The sequence below is a fragment of the Sphaerodactylus townsendi genome, linkage group LG04 (assembly GCF_021028975.2).
Source record: "Sphaerodactylus townsendi isolate TG3544 linkage group LG04, MPM_Stown_v2.3, whole genome shotgun sequence".
Lineage (NCBI taxonomy): Eukaryota > Metazoa > Chordata > Lepidosauria > Squamata > Sphaerodactylidae > Sphaerodactylus > Sphaerodactylus townsendi.
In genome coordinates this window covers 28,406,942-28,423,749 of record NC_059428.1, presented here as the reverse complement: position 1 = coordinate 28,423,749, position 16,808 = coordinate 28,406,942, and the positions used below count along the sequence as shown (strand labels likewise).

The 16,808-nt window shown below is 41.2% G+C and overlaps 1 protein-coding gene across 2 annotated transcripts in view; it reads left to right on the top strand.

Moving 5' to 3' along the window:
• The window catches only part of XPO4 (exportin 4), a 68,781-nt gene extending 53,287 nt beyond the window's left edge, over positions 1–15,494 (top strand). For both annotated transcript variants that reach the window (XM_048494717.1, XM_048494716.1), the window contains exons 15-23: positions 593–762; positions 1,874–2,048; positions 2,887–3,180; positions 4,790–4,970; positions 5,442–5,560; positions 7,061–7,191; positions 8,293–8,410; positions 10,138–10,230; positions 10,939–15,494. In XM_048494717.1, coding sequence (XP_048350674.1) covers positions 593–762; positions 1,874–2,048; positions 2,887–3,180; positions 4,790–4,970; positions 5,442–5,560; positions 7,061–7,191; positions 8,293–8,410; positions 10,138–10,230; positions 10,939–11,136 — 1,479 coding nt within the window. In that variant the 3' untranslated portion in view covers positions 11,137–15,494. The remainder of the gene's footprint in view (positions 1–592; positions 763–1,873; positions 2,049–2,886; positions 3,181–4,789; positions 4,971–5,441; positions 5,561–7,060; positions 7,192–8,292; positions 8,411–10,137; positions 10,231–10,938) is intronic.
• The last annotated feature ends 1,314 nt before the right edge of the window (positions 15,495–16,808 follow it).

The window sequence follows — 16,808 nt, the reverse complement described above, 5'->3', positions numbered from 1 at the left end:
GGAAGGAGGGAAACCTGAAGATGGGGACAGCTTGAGGTATATTGGCAAGAAAGAGAGTGAAGCGAGGCCAGGGGAGAGGCTGAAATCTCATTGAGAGAAAAAGGCTTTGCTTGTGCTGTTATAACGTAGGGGTATTTTTCTGGCATCCTCTATTCGTTATTTCTTATTTAACATTCCCTGATTGCCAAAGAGTAGATGTTATAGTTGGCTTGAATTTCACAGAGTATTTCCACAAGTGAAGGAGTTGTTTTCACAGATTTCCTCCTCCTCCTTCAGACATGCAGTCCCCCTCCCTCCTGTGGGTTTGCCTGTCTTCAAGAACTGACATTTTGGAGGTGGGGGGGATTTCAGGCTGCAGTGGAGGGAGAAGCGAGAAGGTCCTGCTGTTTGGAAGGAAATCTCTATGAGATCAAACCCATTGATTTGCTAGGGAACACATGAGTTTTTTTCCTTGCAATACCAATCTTATTTACCATTTCTTGGGTTGTTAGTAGATATGTGCGTGGTTTAAAAGCAGACAAAGGCTTGGAATCAATATAACAGTTGCATTGTTTTCAGTTCTAGTAAAATGTAATTGCTTCTCTTTTTTTAGATAAGTCTGCCATTCAATACAGCATTTGGTGCTGACACAGAGGGTTCTCAGTGGATTGTGGGTTACCTTTTAGAAAAAGTCATCAGCAACCTTGCAGTGTGGAGTTCTGAGCAAGACCTGGCAAACGACACAGTGCAATTGCTAGTAACGTTGGTAGAAAGGAGGGAAAGGTAAGCCTAAAATGTCAACAAGGAAAAAACTGCCTGTGTAACATGTTTCAGAGATATTCTGTTAAAACTATGTCAGTGGAGCGAACTAAAATAATCACTTAATGGGACAATGTAGTGCTTTGAATAATTTAACTGCACAGGAGTGAAGAATGTGGCCTTTTCACAAAGTGGCAAAACCATCCATGATTTTATGAGAACACTCTTGCCTATATGGGTACCTGTATTTCTGGGCTTTCAAGGTGACATTGGGCTAGATCATACTTGGACATTAACTATTTGATGAATGCAGCATCATATTGCATGTATAAAGGAGCCTTCCCAGATGTAATGCTGCTGACAGCAATTACATTGCATGCTGGGAAGGTTATCACACAGTACTTCTCAGTGGAATTGGTTCACATGTTCAGCTGTGAGTCACAAAGTACTGTAAACAAATAATGAGCATGCATTTGTGAACCTAGAAAATAGTAGACCATTGGCAGAGCTCACTGGCTATCTGACCACATAGCAAACAAAGCTTTCACTGGATGTATGATTAGTTACTGAGGTTGCATTCAGACACCATGTCAATCTGACATTACGCCTCTGTGCACAAACTGAGGCTTAATGAGCCCTGTGTTAGCATTTTGTTCTCCCCCCCCCCCCAAAGTTTACAAAGCACAGTGAAGGAATCCTATCTTTGTTTAGTTGTTAAAATTAAAATATGGGTGCGTGGCTGTTAGCCAGAGTTGGTTTTCTTTCCACAAACAAGTGTTTTAAACATGAATTAAACTTTTATTTTACAATTGATTTGTGAGAGGAAAACAAACTCTAGTTAAGCTGTGCCACGTGCATTTGTGTTATCTCGGGTGACCAGATCAAGTTTTAAACCAGGATGCTTTCCTTACACCTTCACAAGGAGTGAGGTCTACTTGGGAACAAGCCTGCACATTCAGGCTTAATGTCTGCTTGACGTGACATCTGAATTGGAATGCACGACAGAAAGGACTTTGGATGCATTAAAAAGATTAACTTAAAGAAAATCTTGAATTATAAATCTAGAAGATCTAGAAATCCTGGAAGTGTGGCATGCAGCTAAACAATTGGTGTTCATATATCTTTCTACTTTTAGGGCAAATTTAGTAATTCAGTGTGAAAACTGGTGGAACTTGGCTAAGCAGTTTGCGAGGCGGAATCCACCTCTTCATTTTTTATCAAGTTCAGTTCAGCGTACACTAATGAAGGCCTTGGTTCTAGGAGGTTTTGCTCATATGGACACAGATACTAAACAGCAATACTGGACAGAGGTAAGGCTGATTTTTCATTTCAGAAGTCACAAATGAAATTTCTGGGTCTAGGATCTGCAGGTGTATGAATTACCCTGTTTCCCCGAATATAAGACATCCCCAAAAAATAAGACATAGTAGAGGTTTTGCTGAAGTGCAAAATATAAGGCATCCCCCGAAAGTAAGACATAGCAAAGTTTTTGTTTAGAAGCATGCTCGATGAACAGAACACAGAAAAATAAGACATCCCCTGAAAATAAGACATAGCGCATCTTTGGGAGCAAAAATTAATATAAGACACTGTCTTATATTCGGGAAAACACGGTACATGGACACAATTTAAAGCTTTGAGATGATCGAGTTTCCTTGATCTTTATTATGCTGAAGTATCTTTTTAAAGTTCTTATTATTTTCTCATAAACATTAATGCTAGAACCCATTTTTATTATTACGGTAATTATTATTGGAGAAGTTTAACTTTACCTTTTTAGTAACATTTGCTTGATTTGTGGTCTTTCCAAAACTATCATCTCTTGTCATCTAACATATGTCATTGTAAGCTTGCTGAGGAAAAATAGTATACCCAAAAACGTCCTTATCTTTTTATCTGAGAACCAGTAAGATTTAAAAAAAAACTTTTTAATTACAGTTATAATTGCATTATGTTTAATTACTTATATCCTGATATATTTATTTAAAATTGAAAAGAAATTACGGATGTTCATATTTAAATGTCAGATAAAGAGAATTTGTATTGAAAAATGTAGTGTCAGTAGCTGAGCTTGTTTATTATTTAGGTAACTAGAAATTGGACTACATTTCGTTTGGGGTTTTTTTGTTTTGTTTTCTTGCTCTGTAGGTTCTTCAACCACTTCAACAAAGATTCTTGAATGTGATAAACCAAGAGAACTTCCAGCAGATCTGCCAAGAGGAAGAAGTGAAACAGGAAATCACAGCAACCTTAGAAGCACTTTGTGGCATCGCTGAGGCTACCCAGATAGACAATGTAGCAATTCTCTTTAATTTTCTAATGGACTTCCTTACCAATTGTATTGGACTAATGGAGGTGTACAAGAATACACCAGAGACTGTTAACCTCATCATAGAAGTTTTTGTTGAAGTTGCACATAAACAAATATGCTATCTTGGAGAGGTAATTATACCACAAATCATTGGGGTGCAGTTTATTAAGACAGCAAATCTTGCAAATCCACACTTCAGTAACTGGATCAGCTTCCTCAGAGTACACCTCCTGGGTGTTTCAGCCCATTACAGGCCCTGTCTATTCAGCTGAGAATTTAAGAATTGCCTGCTGCGTTTCTAGTTCTGTGCTTTGGTACCAGATCACAAATGTCAGAAGCTAACGTGGGGAGATGCTCTAAAATAGCTGTCTAGATGAAGCTGCTTTGAAAGTCTGGTGAATCATACTTGAGCAGATATCAAATATAGTCAGCTGATAGGCAAAGTAGTTCTAAGAATCCAAGGAGGCATTATACTAGATTGCGTGCCACTTTTCAGCCAAAATGTCTTGGGGTGTCTCCCTCCTCTCTTACACCTTCGTGACCTCTTTTTTTATTTTGCTTGTGTTTTCCCATGCTCTGGCAAGTTTTCTCCCTGCCTTTTACATTCCTTCTCTTTTTTTTTCTGTCTCAAGGAACTGTAATAGGACCTTGTTGCTCTTTTGGAATATAAGGAAGAGGGGTGGGAATTGGTATTCTAACACTGGGCTCCAGCTGCTTCCAGCTAGCTTAACTGCAAAACACAGTCATGTTGGCATGTGGGTTTGTGGAATGCCGTCAAGAGGAATACTTAATAGAGCCAGCGTGGTGCAGTGATTAAGAACAGGTGCACTCTAATCTGGAGAACCGGGTTTGATTCCTCACTCTGCCACTTGAGCTGTGGAGGCTTATCTGGGGAACCAGATTAGCTTGTGCACTCAGTCACACACCAGCTGGGTGACCTTAGGCTAGTCACAGTTTTTCTGAGCTCTGTCAGCCCCTTCCCACCTCACAGGGTGCTTGTTGTGGGTGGGGGGAGGGAAGGGAAATGAATTTGTAAGTTCCTTTGAGTCTCCTTACAGGAGAGAAAGGGGGATATAAGTCCAAACTCCTCCTCCTCCTCCTCCTCCTCCTCCTCCTCCTCTTCTCCCCCTCCTTCTTTCTTAAATAGTTGTATGGGACTGTTGGAGACTGAGAAATCAGCAGTAGTTGAATGGTGTGGTTGTCCATTTATCCTGATTAATATTAATGTATGATACACATTTTTCCTGACATTGTGTTTTTTCCTACAGGATGTTAAAACCACCCAACTATAATGGAAACTAATTTATTTTAGTGCATTCTTGGGTGTATTTGTCCACATAATTCTCACCTCCTCCGTTGTATCATCAAACAGCCCTGTGTAGGTTGTTGGGCTGAGAGAGAATGAATAACCAGGATCAAACTCAGTAGGTTTCATGGCAAGGAGGAAGTTCAACTTGGATCTGCGAGATCCTAGTCCAGTACTCTTAAGCACTATGCAATTACCAATGCTAATGTACTTCTTCACCGTGATTTGGATGACCTGAGTTAGTCCAGTTTCATCAGATCTGGAAGGCTAAGAGACCACCAAGGAAGTCCAGGGTTGCAAGCAGAAATAGGCAGTGGCAAACCACCTCTGTTCATTCTCTTCTCTTGAAATCCCTACGGTTGGCTGTGATTTGGTGACATTTTCCACCACCAGTATACATATTTAGTAAGTCTCCCTTTTTCTTTCCTTTGTAGTCTAAAGCCATGAATTTATATGAAGCCTGTCTGACCCTACTTCAAGTGTATTCCAAGAATAATTTAGGTAGACAACGAATAGATGTTACGGCAGAAGAGGACCAATACCAGGACCTTCTTCTCATCATGGAGCTTCTTACTAATCTGCTTTCAAAAGAATTTATAGACTTCAGTGATACAGGTGAGATACATTTTGTAATAAACAGGTAAAGCATGTTCCAAAGCGTGTCTAAAATGTCTGTTTCTAGAGATATTTTTAAGGTGAACATTTTCAAATTGGTGTTACGATGAAACTTAATGAACCTGTTGTACCTGTATTTTCATGTCCTTTCTTCCCATTGAAATTGCTTCTGCTTTACAATTATGACAGTAAACACTGCGAATGGCAAAACTGAAAGGGGTTCACTGCTTTGTACCTCAGCAAGACCAACTGCCGTATTCAGAGTCAAGTTTGGATTGGTCTTGCTGAAGTACACATCCTGAACTCTAGTGGCTTTGGTGTAATGTTTTTTTGCAAGGGGGCATGTTCACTGACAATATATTAAACTATTATGAGGCTGGAATTCAGATTGGGCTTTGGGAGAGAGAGGATAATGTATTGAAGTGATAAATTTAAAAAAAAAACATGTTGCTGTATATTTCCCCCCTTTAGATGAAGTATTTAGAGGACATGATCCAGGGCAAGCGACAAGCAGATCTGTGTCAGCAGCAGATGTAGTCTTATACGGAGTGAATCTTATCCTGCCTTTAATGTCCCAAGATCTCCTAAAAGTAAGTACGGCTTGACACAGCCTTGCCAATAAGAATATTTCAGAGCTATCTGAAAACTTTTAGCTGAGGTCTCCAGACACTGCCTCGTACCATTAAAGGTGAATTTAAATGTTGTACTGCCATCTACACTTATATGCCTGAGACTGGGAAGACCAACAATAAAAACCTTTCTGAAGCCTTCATCTCTGCCCTTCTTGAAGAAGAGGACAGTTCAGACAATAGCAGCCAGAAACCCTTGTGTCAGCCCTATTCTTCTGTGACATTAGAACATCTTGGCCAGAGAAACTTTAAAAGAGATTTGGACAGATTTATGGAGAAGTCGATCTATGGCTACCAATCTTGATCTGAGATTGCAAATGCCTTAGCAGACCAGGTGCTCGGGAGCAGCAGAAGGCCATTGCTTTCACCTCCTGCATGTGAGCTCCCAAAGGCACCTGGTGGGCCACTGCGAGTAGAAGAGTGCTGGTCTAGATGGATTCTGGTCTGATCCAGCAAGGTTCTTTCTTATGTTCTTATTGTCACTGCTCCACAGTCTGATATTTCCATTATACGTTCCTTGTTATGGTTGTAACTTCTCTGAAATCTCTTTGAAATTTCAAATCAGATTAACCACTATAAATTTCTCCCATGCTTTAGGATATTTCAGTGACTCCTCTCAGACTACCTTCTTTTTCAGATAAGCATTGGGCAGCTGGATCCAGGGGAGGGGTGGGGTGGCTCCTAGAATTGATGCAGGGCTGTGCAGGTGCATTTGTCCACCCCTCTGGCATAAGTGGCACCTATGCTGATGGGGAGGGCAAACATGGTGGTGGGTGGGCCCAACCCAGAAAAGCCTGCCCCCTGCAGAGCTGCGCTGGCCAAAAGGTAGACACTGGAGGAGCCGGGGGTGGGCTAGGGTCATTCCTGGGGACAGAACCAACCCTAGCTAGCTTCCATTAGGCATTTGGCCTGAGAACGCCTCCCAGCACAGACCATTTTGCCCAATGGAGAAATTCTAGGCAGCCAGGGGATTTCTAGTTTTTGTTGCCACCGCCGGGAGGTGGCACAAGCAGCAGTGCCATCCCTGGCCACGCCTGCCTCTGGATTGGGCTGTTACTTTTTCAGTGGTAGCTATTGTGTGTGTGCGGGAGGGGGGGGGGGTTCTAGCTTTGCCTCTTTCTATTTTCTTCCACTTGGAAATGTGTCTGCTTTTAACTGGGGGTAAAGACTTGTCTGCTATCATTTCTGTTTCTGATTTGGTTTAATGAACTGTATTTATATATTCATGTTGCGAATGGTTGTTTAAAAGTGATGTAAAAATAATGCAAGTAATTTATTTTTGATGTTTATATCATAGTTTTGAAAATAATGTCCTTAAAGACACTTTGGAATTCTTAATTGGCACTTCGAGACTGACTTGAAGAGTTTAGGGATGTGTATAAATTAAAGATGTTGAAATATTTAGAAGACAGTAATTTTCCAGCTGGAGCCATGCATTTTATTTGCATTTTTCTTTTCCAGTTTCCATCACTGTGTAATCAGTACTACAAACTGATTACATTTATTTGTGAAATATTTCCTGAGAAGATTCCACAGCTTCCGGAAGACTTGTTCAAAAGCCTTATGTATTCATTAGAATTAGGGATGACGTCGTATCCTTTATTATTTAACTTGTATGTGTTGGGTTTTTTTCCTAGAAGCAGCAGTTGGGTTTTTCCCGGAGCAGCAGTGGCGTAGGAGGTTAAGAGCTCATGTATCTAATCTGGAGGAACCGGGTTTGATTCCCAGCTCTGCTGCCTGAGCTGTAGAGGCTTATCTGGGAAATTCAGATTAGCCTGTACACTCCCACACATGCCAGCTGGGTGACCTTGGGCGAGTCACAGCTTCTCGGAGCTCTCTCAGCCCCACCTACCTCACAGGGTGTTTGTTGTGAGGGGGGAAGGGCAAGGAGATTGTAAGCCCCTTTGAGTCTCCTGCAGGAGAGAAAGGGGGGATATAAATCCAAACTCCTCCTCCTCCTCCTCCTCCTCCTCCTCCTCCTCCTCCTCCTCCTTCTTCTATGAAGATGTTTGGCAGTGTTAAGTAGTCTCAAGTCCCAGAGGTCTTAAAGGCTTCCTTATCCCTTGTTCCTTATCCCTTGACTTATACCTCTTGGAGCATAATATAAATTTTTGTAAAGTGTCTGCTTTCAGCTGCCCTTTTCTGAAAAGCTAATTCTGCCTTTGTTAAAAGGTAAAGGAAGTCCCTTGTGCAAACACCAGGTCATTACTGACCCACGGGGTGATGTCAGATCACAATGTTTTATTGCCACCCATCCTGTGACAGTGGTAGAGGGTGGGTAGTAAAGTGAAATGGAAATGAAAATGTTTACTAGGCAGACTATCCTTCTGTCTATCAAAAAGAACAAGCACCCTTCCAGCCCCCTCATAAGTTTGCTTGTTAATATTGTCACTGTTGCACTTTGAAAGTTATGGTTGAACCTGGGGTTTCTGGGCTGCATGGCCATGTTCCGGTAGCATTTTCTCCTGACGTTTCACCTGTATCTGTGGCTGGCATCTTCAGCGGATCTGATGGTAGTAAAGCAAGTGGAGTATATATACCTGCAGAATGTCCAGGGTGGGAGAAAGAGCCATTTGCCTGTTAAGAAGTGTAAAGGGTGCAATTAGCAAGTTTGATTTGCCTGTGTTGGGTGGGATGGTTGAACCATTTGGCTGTTTCCAAAAGAAAACATTTCTTTAACATCAGCTAATTAGAATGAGTTCTGATGTTTGCCAGCTCTGTTTGGAAGCTTTGACGCCATTAGCGGAACAATGTGCAAAAGCACAGGAGACGGACTCTTCCCTCTTTTTAGCAACAAGGCACTTTCTTAAGGTAAGAACGTTCTTATTCCAATATCTTATTTTTATGACTTGTCTTCATTATTGAGTTTTTATCCAAACCAACCCCAGTCCCTCGTCAGCATAAGAACACTGGACAATAACTGTTCAGAATAACCTTCCATAAAGTACGGCTTCCAGGGAGTATTCTTCATTGCATGCCATGGGCAGACTCCTAGGTGGAGCTGCTTCATGTTGCCCCAAGATACATCCTGCCAGCCTCATCTGTGGGAGTCTGCACTGTTGTGGTGGCACTGGGGCAGGGAGGTGATAGAGCGCTCCTAGACAAAGGCTGTTGGATCCCTGTTCCTGCTTATCTGTCAGGATGGTACAGTTCTCTGCTCCCATTAGGATTACAGGGTCACCTTTTGGTGTGTTTCACTAGCAATGGGGATCAGGCGTGAGGCATGTTAGTTCTATAACAAGGACGTTTGCTCTCCCCATGAAGTGTTAGTGTTGGTGATCTCCTTGTGGTGTTCAGTTTCCTCTCTCTGCATCTCCCACCACCCAAGGGCAATGCTGTGCTTTCTAAGTGTGCATATCAGGGACCTTAGGGGGCAGAATCACTTGCTGCACAGTCTGACCTATGAAGTGTTCTGATAGGTGCTTTACGTAGTGTTGGGAGGCAGTGATTGGGTAAGGGAGGAGGTATGCCCTAGCCCCGTGGGATGTGTGTTGGTACCCATGACTGCACACAGCATCCTGAGTTATGTCAAGGTTTTTTTCTGGGACCATGGTTGGGGAGCAGAGGGTAGGATTTTCACTCTTCCATTGAATGAGCACTTGTGGGCTACTCTGTTTTTTGCTGGTGAAACTTTACACTGGTTGTGAGAGACGTTCCTGGACTGGAAGCTTAAGGAGCCAATTAACTCCTTCTATACTCCCGGGAATGCTATATTAACATAGTGGGGTGGACCAGCAAATTTCCAACAACAGGCCACAGCAGGGTTTGCTGGTGGCCAGCCACTGCTGTGCTGCTTCAGAGGTGTATGCTAGCATAACTCCAGCACAGGGGCGTACTGCCCAGGGGGACAAATGTCCCTTGGCTGAGACTGTGAGTCACGTGGGGGGCTCCTTCTCCTTCCCCCCAGGTCTACACACTGACTTAAAGACCTGGTGCAAAAAAAGTTTGCTTGTGGTGGGGGAGGCAGCCGCCCATACGGGGTGGGTGGGTGGGTGAAAACTCAGATTTTGCACTGGGCTACATTTTCCCTAGATATGCCTCTGCTCCAGGACACGCCAGCATAAATCCAAAAAAATGCCAGTATAAGGCACAGTTGGCTCCCAGAGCATTTCACTCCCCTACTCCCACTGCATTGTAATGAGGCTTAGTTGCAAATATGATCTGATAAAATCTAATTTTCCATTCTTTAGTATATACATATGTCAAATATGTCATATGTAAGAAGAACAGTTTTCCTAGATTTTTGGTTGGGATGCCTCGTCTAAGTTGTTGGTACTGACCTTTAAGGCCCTTCGTGGCTTGGGGCCCTCATACTTGCGGGACCATCTTGCCCCATATGTCCCGAATAGGCCACTGCGCTCTGCGCTGGCGGAGCTGCTGGAAGTCCCCGGTCCTTCAATGATGCGGCTGGCCTCTACCAGTCCCCCACAGAGCCACGGCCAGCATGTCAAAGAGCCACGTGTGGTTCTCAAGCCACTGCAAGAGTATATAGCAATCTTCCTTCAAGAGTACAAAGGGGGTTTTTTTTGTAATTTCAGATGGTTTTTGATATGCTCGTTCTGCAGAAGCACAATACAGAGATGACAGCTGCAGCAGGTGAAGCATTTTACACGTTAGTATGCTTGCATCAGGTAGGCTACATTTATATTATACCTGCAAAAACCATTTATCAGTTTCTAACAGTGGGCATAGAGTAGAATAACTCATGCACTGTAAATTGTGTCAAATGCATAAAATATATCAGTGAACTGCTGTAAGAATTATCCTGGTTTTCACCAGTGATGCTCAGTAAACATATTTAGAATAGCTCAGACTTACTAGGACCCAGAGGTTTGAATTTCTCCATGAGAGAAGGAGTGGGTGGTGGGTGTTTGTCCATTTTCCCTTTCAGCAGCAGTTTTGCCTGCCTCTTCCCATGATCTTCAAAGATGGAGTAAAAGCTTCCCCCGGCCTGAAGTGCAGATATTCCTCTGAGTCAATGAATTTACCAGTCCATTATCTGTCTGACCTGCAAATTAAGATAATACCAGTTTTCCTTAAATTGCTGCTATACAAATATAGAAGAGGAAATATGTGAAGTGCTGTGAAATTTGAAACAAGCTATATGAATGTTTTATTTATTATGTATTAGTGGCAGCTGTTGCATATTGGTTTGGATCCAGACTAAACTGGCAATTTTTACTTGCAGACCCCACTCGGGGTCCCCTATCTCTGCAAAATGCTCCCCTGGGGGGGATCAGTGGAAGGGAGGAGGCAGCGAAGTTCTGTTCTTCTGTTGGAAAATTCTCTGGGTCCAGCCCATTTCGTCATAATGAAAATATAACCACTCTTCTTCACAGGCTGAATATTCGGAATTAGTTGAAACGTTATTATCAAGCCAACAAGACCCTATCATTTACCAGCGGTTAGCTGATGCCTTTAACAAGCTTACTGGAAGCAGCACTCCGCCTACGCTGGACCGTAAGCAGAAGATGGCCTTCCTCAAAAGTTTAGAAGATTTTATGTCAAATGTTGGTGGACTCCTCTGTGTAAAATAAAACGCCAGAACTGTATGCCTAACTTAGACCCTTTCTGCAAAACTGCCCTGAGAAATGCTGAAAGCTGACTTTTATCTTAATTCTTGTTTCTGGGTTGTTGTTTTTTCTCAGCCATCCTAGGATTTTAGAGAGCCTGGAAGTTTTGGTATAGCAGAGTGGAATAGGAGAGGACAGCTTTAAAATCAGCTTCTGCTAATGTATTTTAGCTACAGTCTTGACGTACCTTTCTATGTTGTACAGAATAAACAAACTGAGAGCTTACAAAGAATTCCACAAGTGCATACAGATAACGGGCACAGTTAAAAACAAGAACCAGTGCCTTGCCCCTCAATGGCCCTGAAATAGCGACCATTCGGACTTCGAAAAAAGATTGTTTTTTGTTGCTATAAACCCTTCTAGTGTGTGGTGTAAGCACATGCAGGACTGTAAAACAATTCTAAGCTTTATTTTTTTTCCTCTGAAAATGGAGCGCGTGATCCAGAAGAAGAAAAAGAGAACCACCAAATGATATTTTTTAACTTGGATTTAGTTTTTTTTTTTTTTTGGGGAGTTACGCTTTTGTTTTTACATCAACCTGGCGTTGCATGTTTTTGTGTAATACAAGTTTCTACATTATATGCTGCTGCCTAAAGTTCAGAAAGAAGAAAGTTGTATATTTTTGTTTCCCCTGAAATGAACTTTAGGAACTGTAGCCATTTCATTGCCTTAATTTAAAAACAAATAAGCACGCTTGGGTGAGAAGTCTAAGGCAAGGTTTGGGTCTTCAGAACTGGTCTAGAATGTTGGCATTAAGCTGCTGGGTACCTGTTTTGCAGCCCTTCTATATGTTGCAAGTATTATGTCAGTACGAGTGTCACAGAAAAGTTCATGTGTCGTTTTATTTTCAGTATCTCTTGATTCGTGCCCAGGTCGTACACAACTGGTGTGTATTTCTAGACTGAACTGTTTGCTGAAGCAATAATGATTCAAAAGGTGTAAATTATTGATTTATATGAACTGTTCTTTTATGTTGGGGCATTGGATGCAACGGCTAGACTGTGAGTGTCAAACACTTCTAGCCAAAGGCCACGCACATTTTGATTTCAAGATCCAGAATCCTGAACGGGGGGGTCTGATGTCTCACCATCACGGTCAGATCCACGGTGCTGTCTTCTGCTGCTCTGATCCCACTTATTCTATGTGTTGGCACTTTAAAGATTACCTGTATGGTTTCATCCTGCATCCACCAAATAGGAGGCTGCAGTGGGAACAAAGTGGCAGGAACTCAAGAATATGGAAGCAGGGAATTTTCTATTAGTTACAAGCCAAACTCAACCAACGCAAATGTACATGCTGCTGGTTAAACTGAACCATTTTTTAATGAAGGAAGCGGCTAATTTGTCTCCCAGGCCTTGAACTTCACACCCCTGCAAGATTTGTGTTATTGGACATTTTCCAAATGACGGTTTTTACATTTTATATTGAGGGGTGGGGGGGGGTGGGGATAGATAAATACTCACTTTTTCACTGCTGTGAGTAGCATCATGTTTGCAATTCCGTGCCATCCTTCAGCTGTTCATCTCAAAATGTAATTTCACTACCTAGAATTATATACAATATGAAATCTTTAGCACTATGGAGTGCTGTAAGGGTCCAAAACCTAACTTCTTTGATTCCTTGTTGATAAGCCACGAACCCAGAAGGGTAGGATGTGTCATTGAGTCTGTTTAAAAAAACAACAAACAAAAAACCTTCCTCTAAGCTTTCAGCCTTTTGTACTGTGGAAGGCTTTCACGGCCAGAATCAGCTGGCTGTTGCCGGCTTTCCAAGCTGCGTGGCTGTCATCTGGTAATTTTTGCTCCTAATGTTTCACCTTTATCTATGGCTGGCATCTTCAGAGACAGGTCATGGTGAGATGTGTTTCTTTCCATGGCACAGTGTAAATCTATGAAGATATCACCCATAGATGCAGGCAAAACATTATGAGCAAAAACTACTAGACTACAGCCCCAACAATCCGGAAAACCCGCAACAGCTAATTCAGCCTTTTCATACAATTAAGGCTTGCTGGAGCAAATTGTCTCCACGCAATAAAGTATCTGATAGGCTTATTAGAGTACGGTTCAATTCAGATGTCATGACTACCATCAGTAGTTTGCTCTGTGCTCACATTTCCCTTGTATACTCTTTCTAGTTCTATACCCTGCTCAGGATAAAGATGACAGGGGATTTGTGAATTCATCTGCCATTTCCTGGACTGTCTTTGTTCCAGAATGTTCCACTTGGGTCCTCTCGCTTACCTAATTCTGTCCCCAAGGCACTAGGACCCAAGCAGAGCATTCTAGAACAAAAACGGTGCAGGAAGTGGTGGGTGAATTCAGAAATCTCATCATCTTTATCTTGAACAGGGTATAGATTGTGATAGTTTGTCATCACATTCAAATTGGCTGGATTTATGTAATTACTTCAAACCACAGCTTGCCACCAAACCAGAATGGTACATTAGAGTTTGAAGCAGGAGCCTTAAGTTCCTGAGGGTCACAATCCTGATTTAGCTGTGACATTTAAATAGAGCCTTAAATTTTTTCCATCACAGTTCCTGTTGCTTCTGCCATTGCTAGGATGGTATTAGTGATACGTGTAGAATGAGGAAATGTTAATTCCTTGTTAATTCCTGATTTCTTTTTAAAACTTTGGTTTTTGTGGCTCCAGCAAATCCACTTGTGATCTAATTATGGAAAATTCTATGAGTAAAATTATTTGATATCCTTTGGGCTTCTGTGGACAATGGCTTTGAAAATACCATCAATTGTGTTAAAAGATTGTTATGATTAGAAAAATGGGCAACTCTGTAGCCTCTGTTTTATTGAGGGCACCCGTACAATGGTTTGGAGTGTAACTGAATCAGTTGTTTTCACAATTATTGTGTACAATGGTTCCAGTTTATAAAAAAATAGTGCTTAAAATTAGTACCATGTGAATCTCTGATTTCTGGCAATTGATACTTATTTCACAAAAAAATATTAAAAATTGCAAGATTTCACTTCATGTGTAAAATATCTGTATTACGGAAAATGAATCTTGCTTAAGAACACTTTCTTTCTGGATTGGGGAAGATTCTATCACAAGCTGCTGCTGTACAGCCTGTCTATTCAAGATGAATGGGCTGTATACACAACAGCAGTTGGGTTGGTACTAAAGTTGAGTTGTCAAGGATTTGCAATTCAGTTTAATTTACTTCTTCATTTGAAATGTACATTGTATTAAGGGGATGCTGTCAGTATGTTTTTATCTGAAAACTTTTATAACTGTTCGTAATATCTAAGAACGTTGAATTTCTTTCCTGTCTGTTTTTTTTAAAAGAATAATATTTGATCTCTTCCTTCCCTGTGCAGCATTTCCAGATGTCACATGATCTATGTCCATCTTCTGAATGTCATTATTTTTAACTATTTCAGAGATACCACAGTAGCTCTGGAAGCCAGTATTGGTGCTTATGTACCTTCACCACACTGGAGAGCTTTTCGTTACTTGACTATATCCATTGTGTTTTTGAGCAATCTTTAATGGAATGTTACGTTCTTCTGTTAGAGAGGGCACAAAGAAAGCCCACGGGAATTAATAAAAACCACAATTCATTTTATCAGGCTTTGAATTAAGCCTTGTGATATTTTTGAGGAACTGGTATTTTAATGTTAACAAATGAATGTTGACACAGTGAATAATTACTGAAAGGTCAAAACGCTTTTGAGTTTTTTGTTAGATCTGTTATGCAAATCACAATTGTACAATTATAACCTTTTCTCAAGTGTGGTTCTTTCACACAGTAAACAGCTTCCACTGGATGCCTGTTTTAGCATGTCATTCTTGCTCCCCACTTCTGTTAATCTACATTCAGGGCTTGGGGTAGCTTTCGAGAGTGCTGTGGTTTCATTCTGCTAATCTCTATATTATATATTGCAAGGAATGTAAACCTGAAAAAAATCTGCTACTGCAGAAAAGGGTCAAGAGCTTTAATCCAAGATTCCATTTAAATGATGCACAGTGCTTAATAACTAAAAGAAATGTACAGGCAGCTAGGTGGATTTTTGCTTGTAGGCAAAGGTTACCATTTAGTACTAGCAATGGGAATTAAAAAAAAATCATAATACCAAAGTTAATCTGCAGTGAAGATTTTGCCAGTGAACATGCAGTTCCTAGATGCAAGGAGTACCTTCGAGCTTGAGTGAGGAAAAGTCTGTTTTGCACACATGCTGGTGCCTAGCTACAAAGAACCAGTAATTCATTTTAAAACACTGTAATACGTCTAGAGTTCAGAATGTGATCTCGATTAGTAACTGACCACAGTAGAATATGAAATAAATTGAAGAGGCACTGAATCAGTGAGTCCATGTCTGTACCATCATACTAAAGTCTGTTACAGTAATAGTAGTATGCAAATAGTAGCGTTCCTCACTCCTGCACTTATTTTGTGTTAGCTTACTTGTACGAATTCTCAGCATACCAGAAAGTGACAATTACAGTAAAAGAAGCCCATAGTAAAATAAAAGAAAATCCCCTTTGTGGTGCAGGTTATTTGTAATTCAGCAGTTTCTTCTTGCATTCTGAACAATACTATGAAAAATATTTACGTTTTGTTGAGTTAGACGCTCGTTTCTAGGGTGATATCTGCTTGCTGATACTCAGTTTATCTCAAAGGCTTATTTTGAGATCAACCCTGGTAGTACTGCTTAATCTCTCTGGATGCACACATACAAGCAAAATTGTTTTTAGGTAGAACATGATAGTTTGAATGTCCTGAACATTTGAAGCATGCAACTCTTGAAACGTAACTTTAAAGGTTGATCTAGCACTTGAAATCATTTCAAGTCATAGCCTCGCCTGAACAAAATAAAATAGTGATTGGAGTGTTGTGGGGTTTCCGGGCTGTATGGCCACGTTCCAGTAGCATTTTCTCATTTGTGGCTGGCAGCTTCAGAGGATCTGATGGTAGTAAAGCAAAGCAAGTGCTGTGCAAATGCCTTTGCTAGCTGATTGTGCAACTTCGTTGTTATTTACATATGCTAAAATGGCGGATTCCACTCAACACATGGAAATCACACTTGCTAATTTCACCCTTTACACTTGCTAAACAATGCAAATGGTTCTTTCTCCCACCCTGGACATTCCACAGATATATATACTCCACTTGCTTTGCTTTACTACCATCAGATCTTCTGAAGGTTCCAGTCACAGATGCAGGTGAAACATCAGGAGAAAATTTTACTGGAACACGGCCATACAGCCCGGAAACCCCACAACACTCCAGTGATTCAGACCGTGAAAGCCTTCAACAAAATAGTGATTGTATTGAATCTGCACAAGAATTCTGGTATCCCACTGAATACCAGGCTAAATGAAATATTGTTACCATCAAATTGCAGGAAGCCATTGCTGTTTAATAAAGCTAGCCCCTCCACCCAAATTATGTTGACTTTTTCATTCGACTTTTAGCTGTGTGAAATTGTTCCTCTTTTACCTGCAGCCTCAAAAAACTGTCTTTCAGCTGTGTCTGTAATACACACAATAGCCGATGGGACTAATTTTTGCAGGTACCAAGACATCTGCACCTGACCTACCTGCTCTTAGTTACATAGAGCATTTTGCAGGGGGAATGGCAATAAGCGGGCAATCAAAATGACATTGCAGGAGGT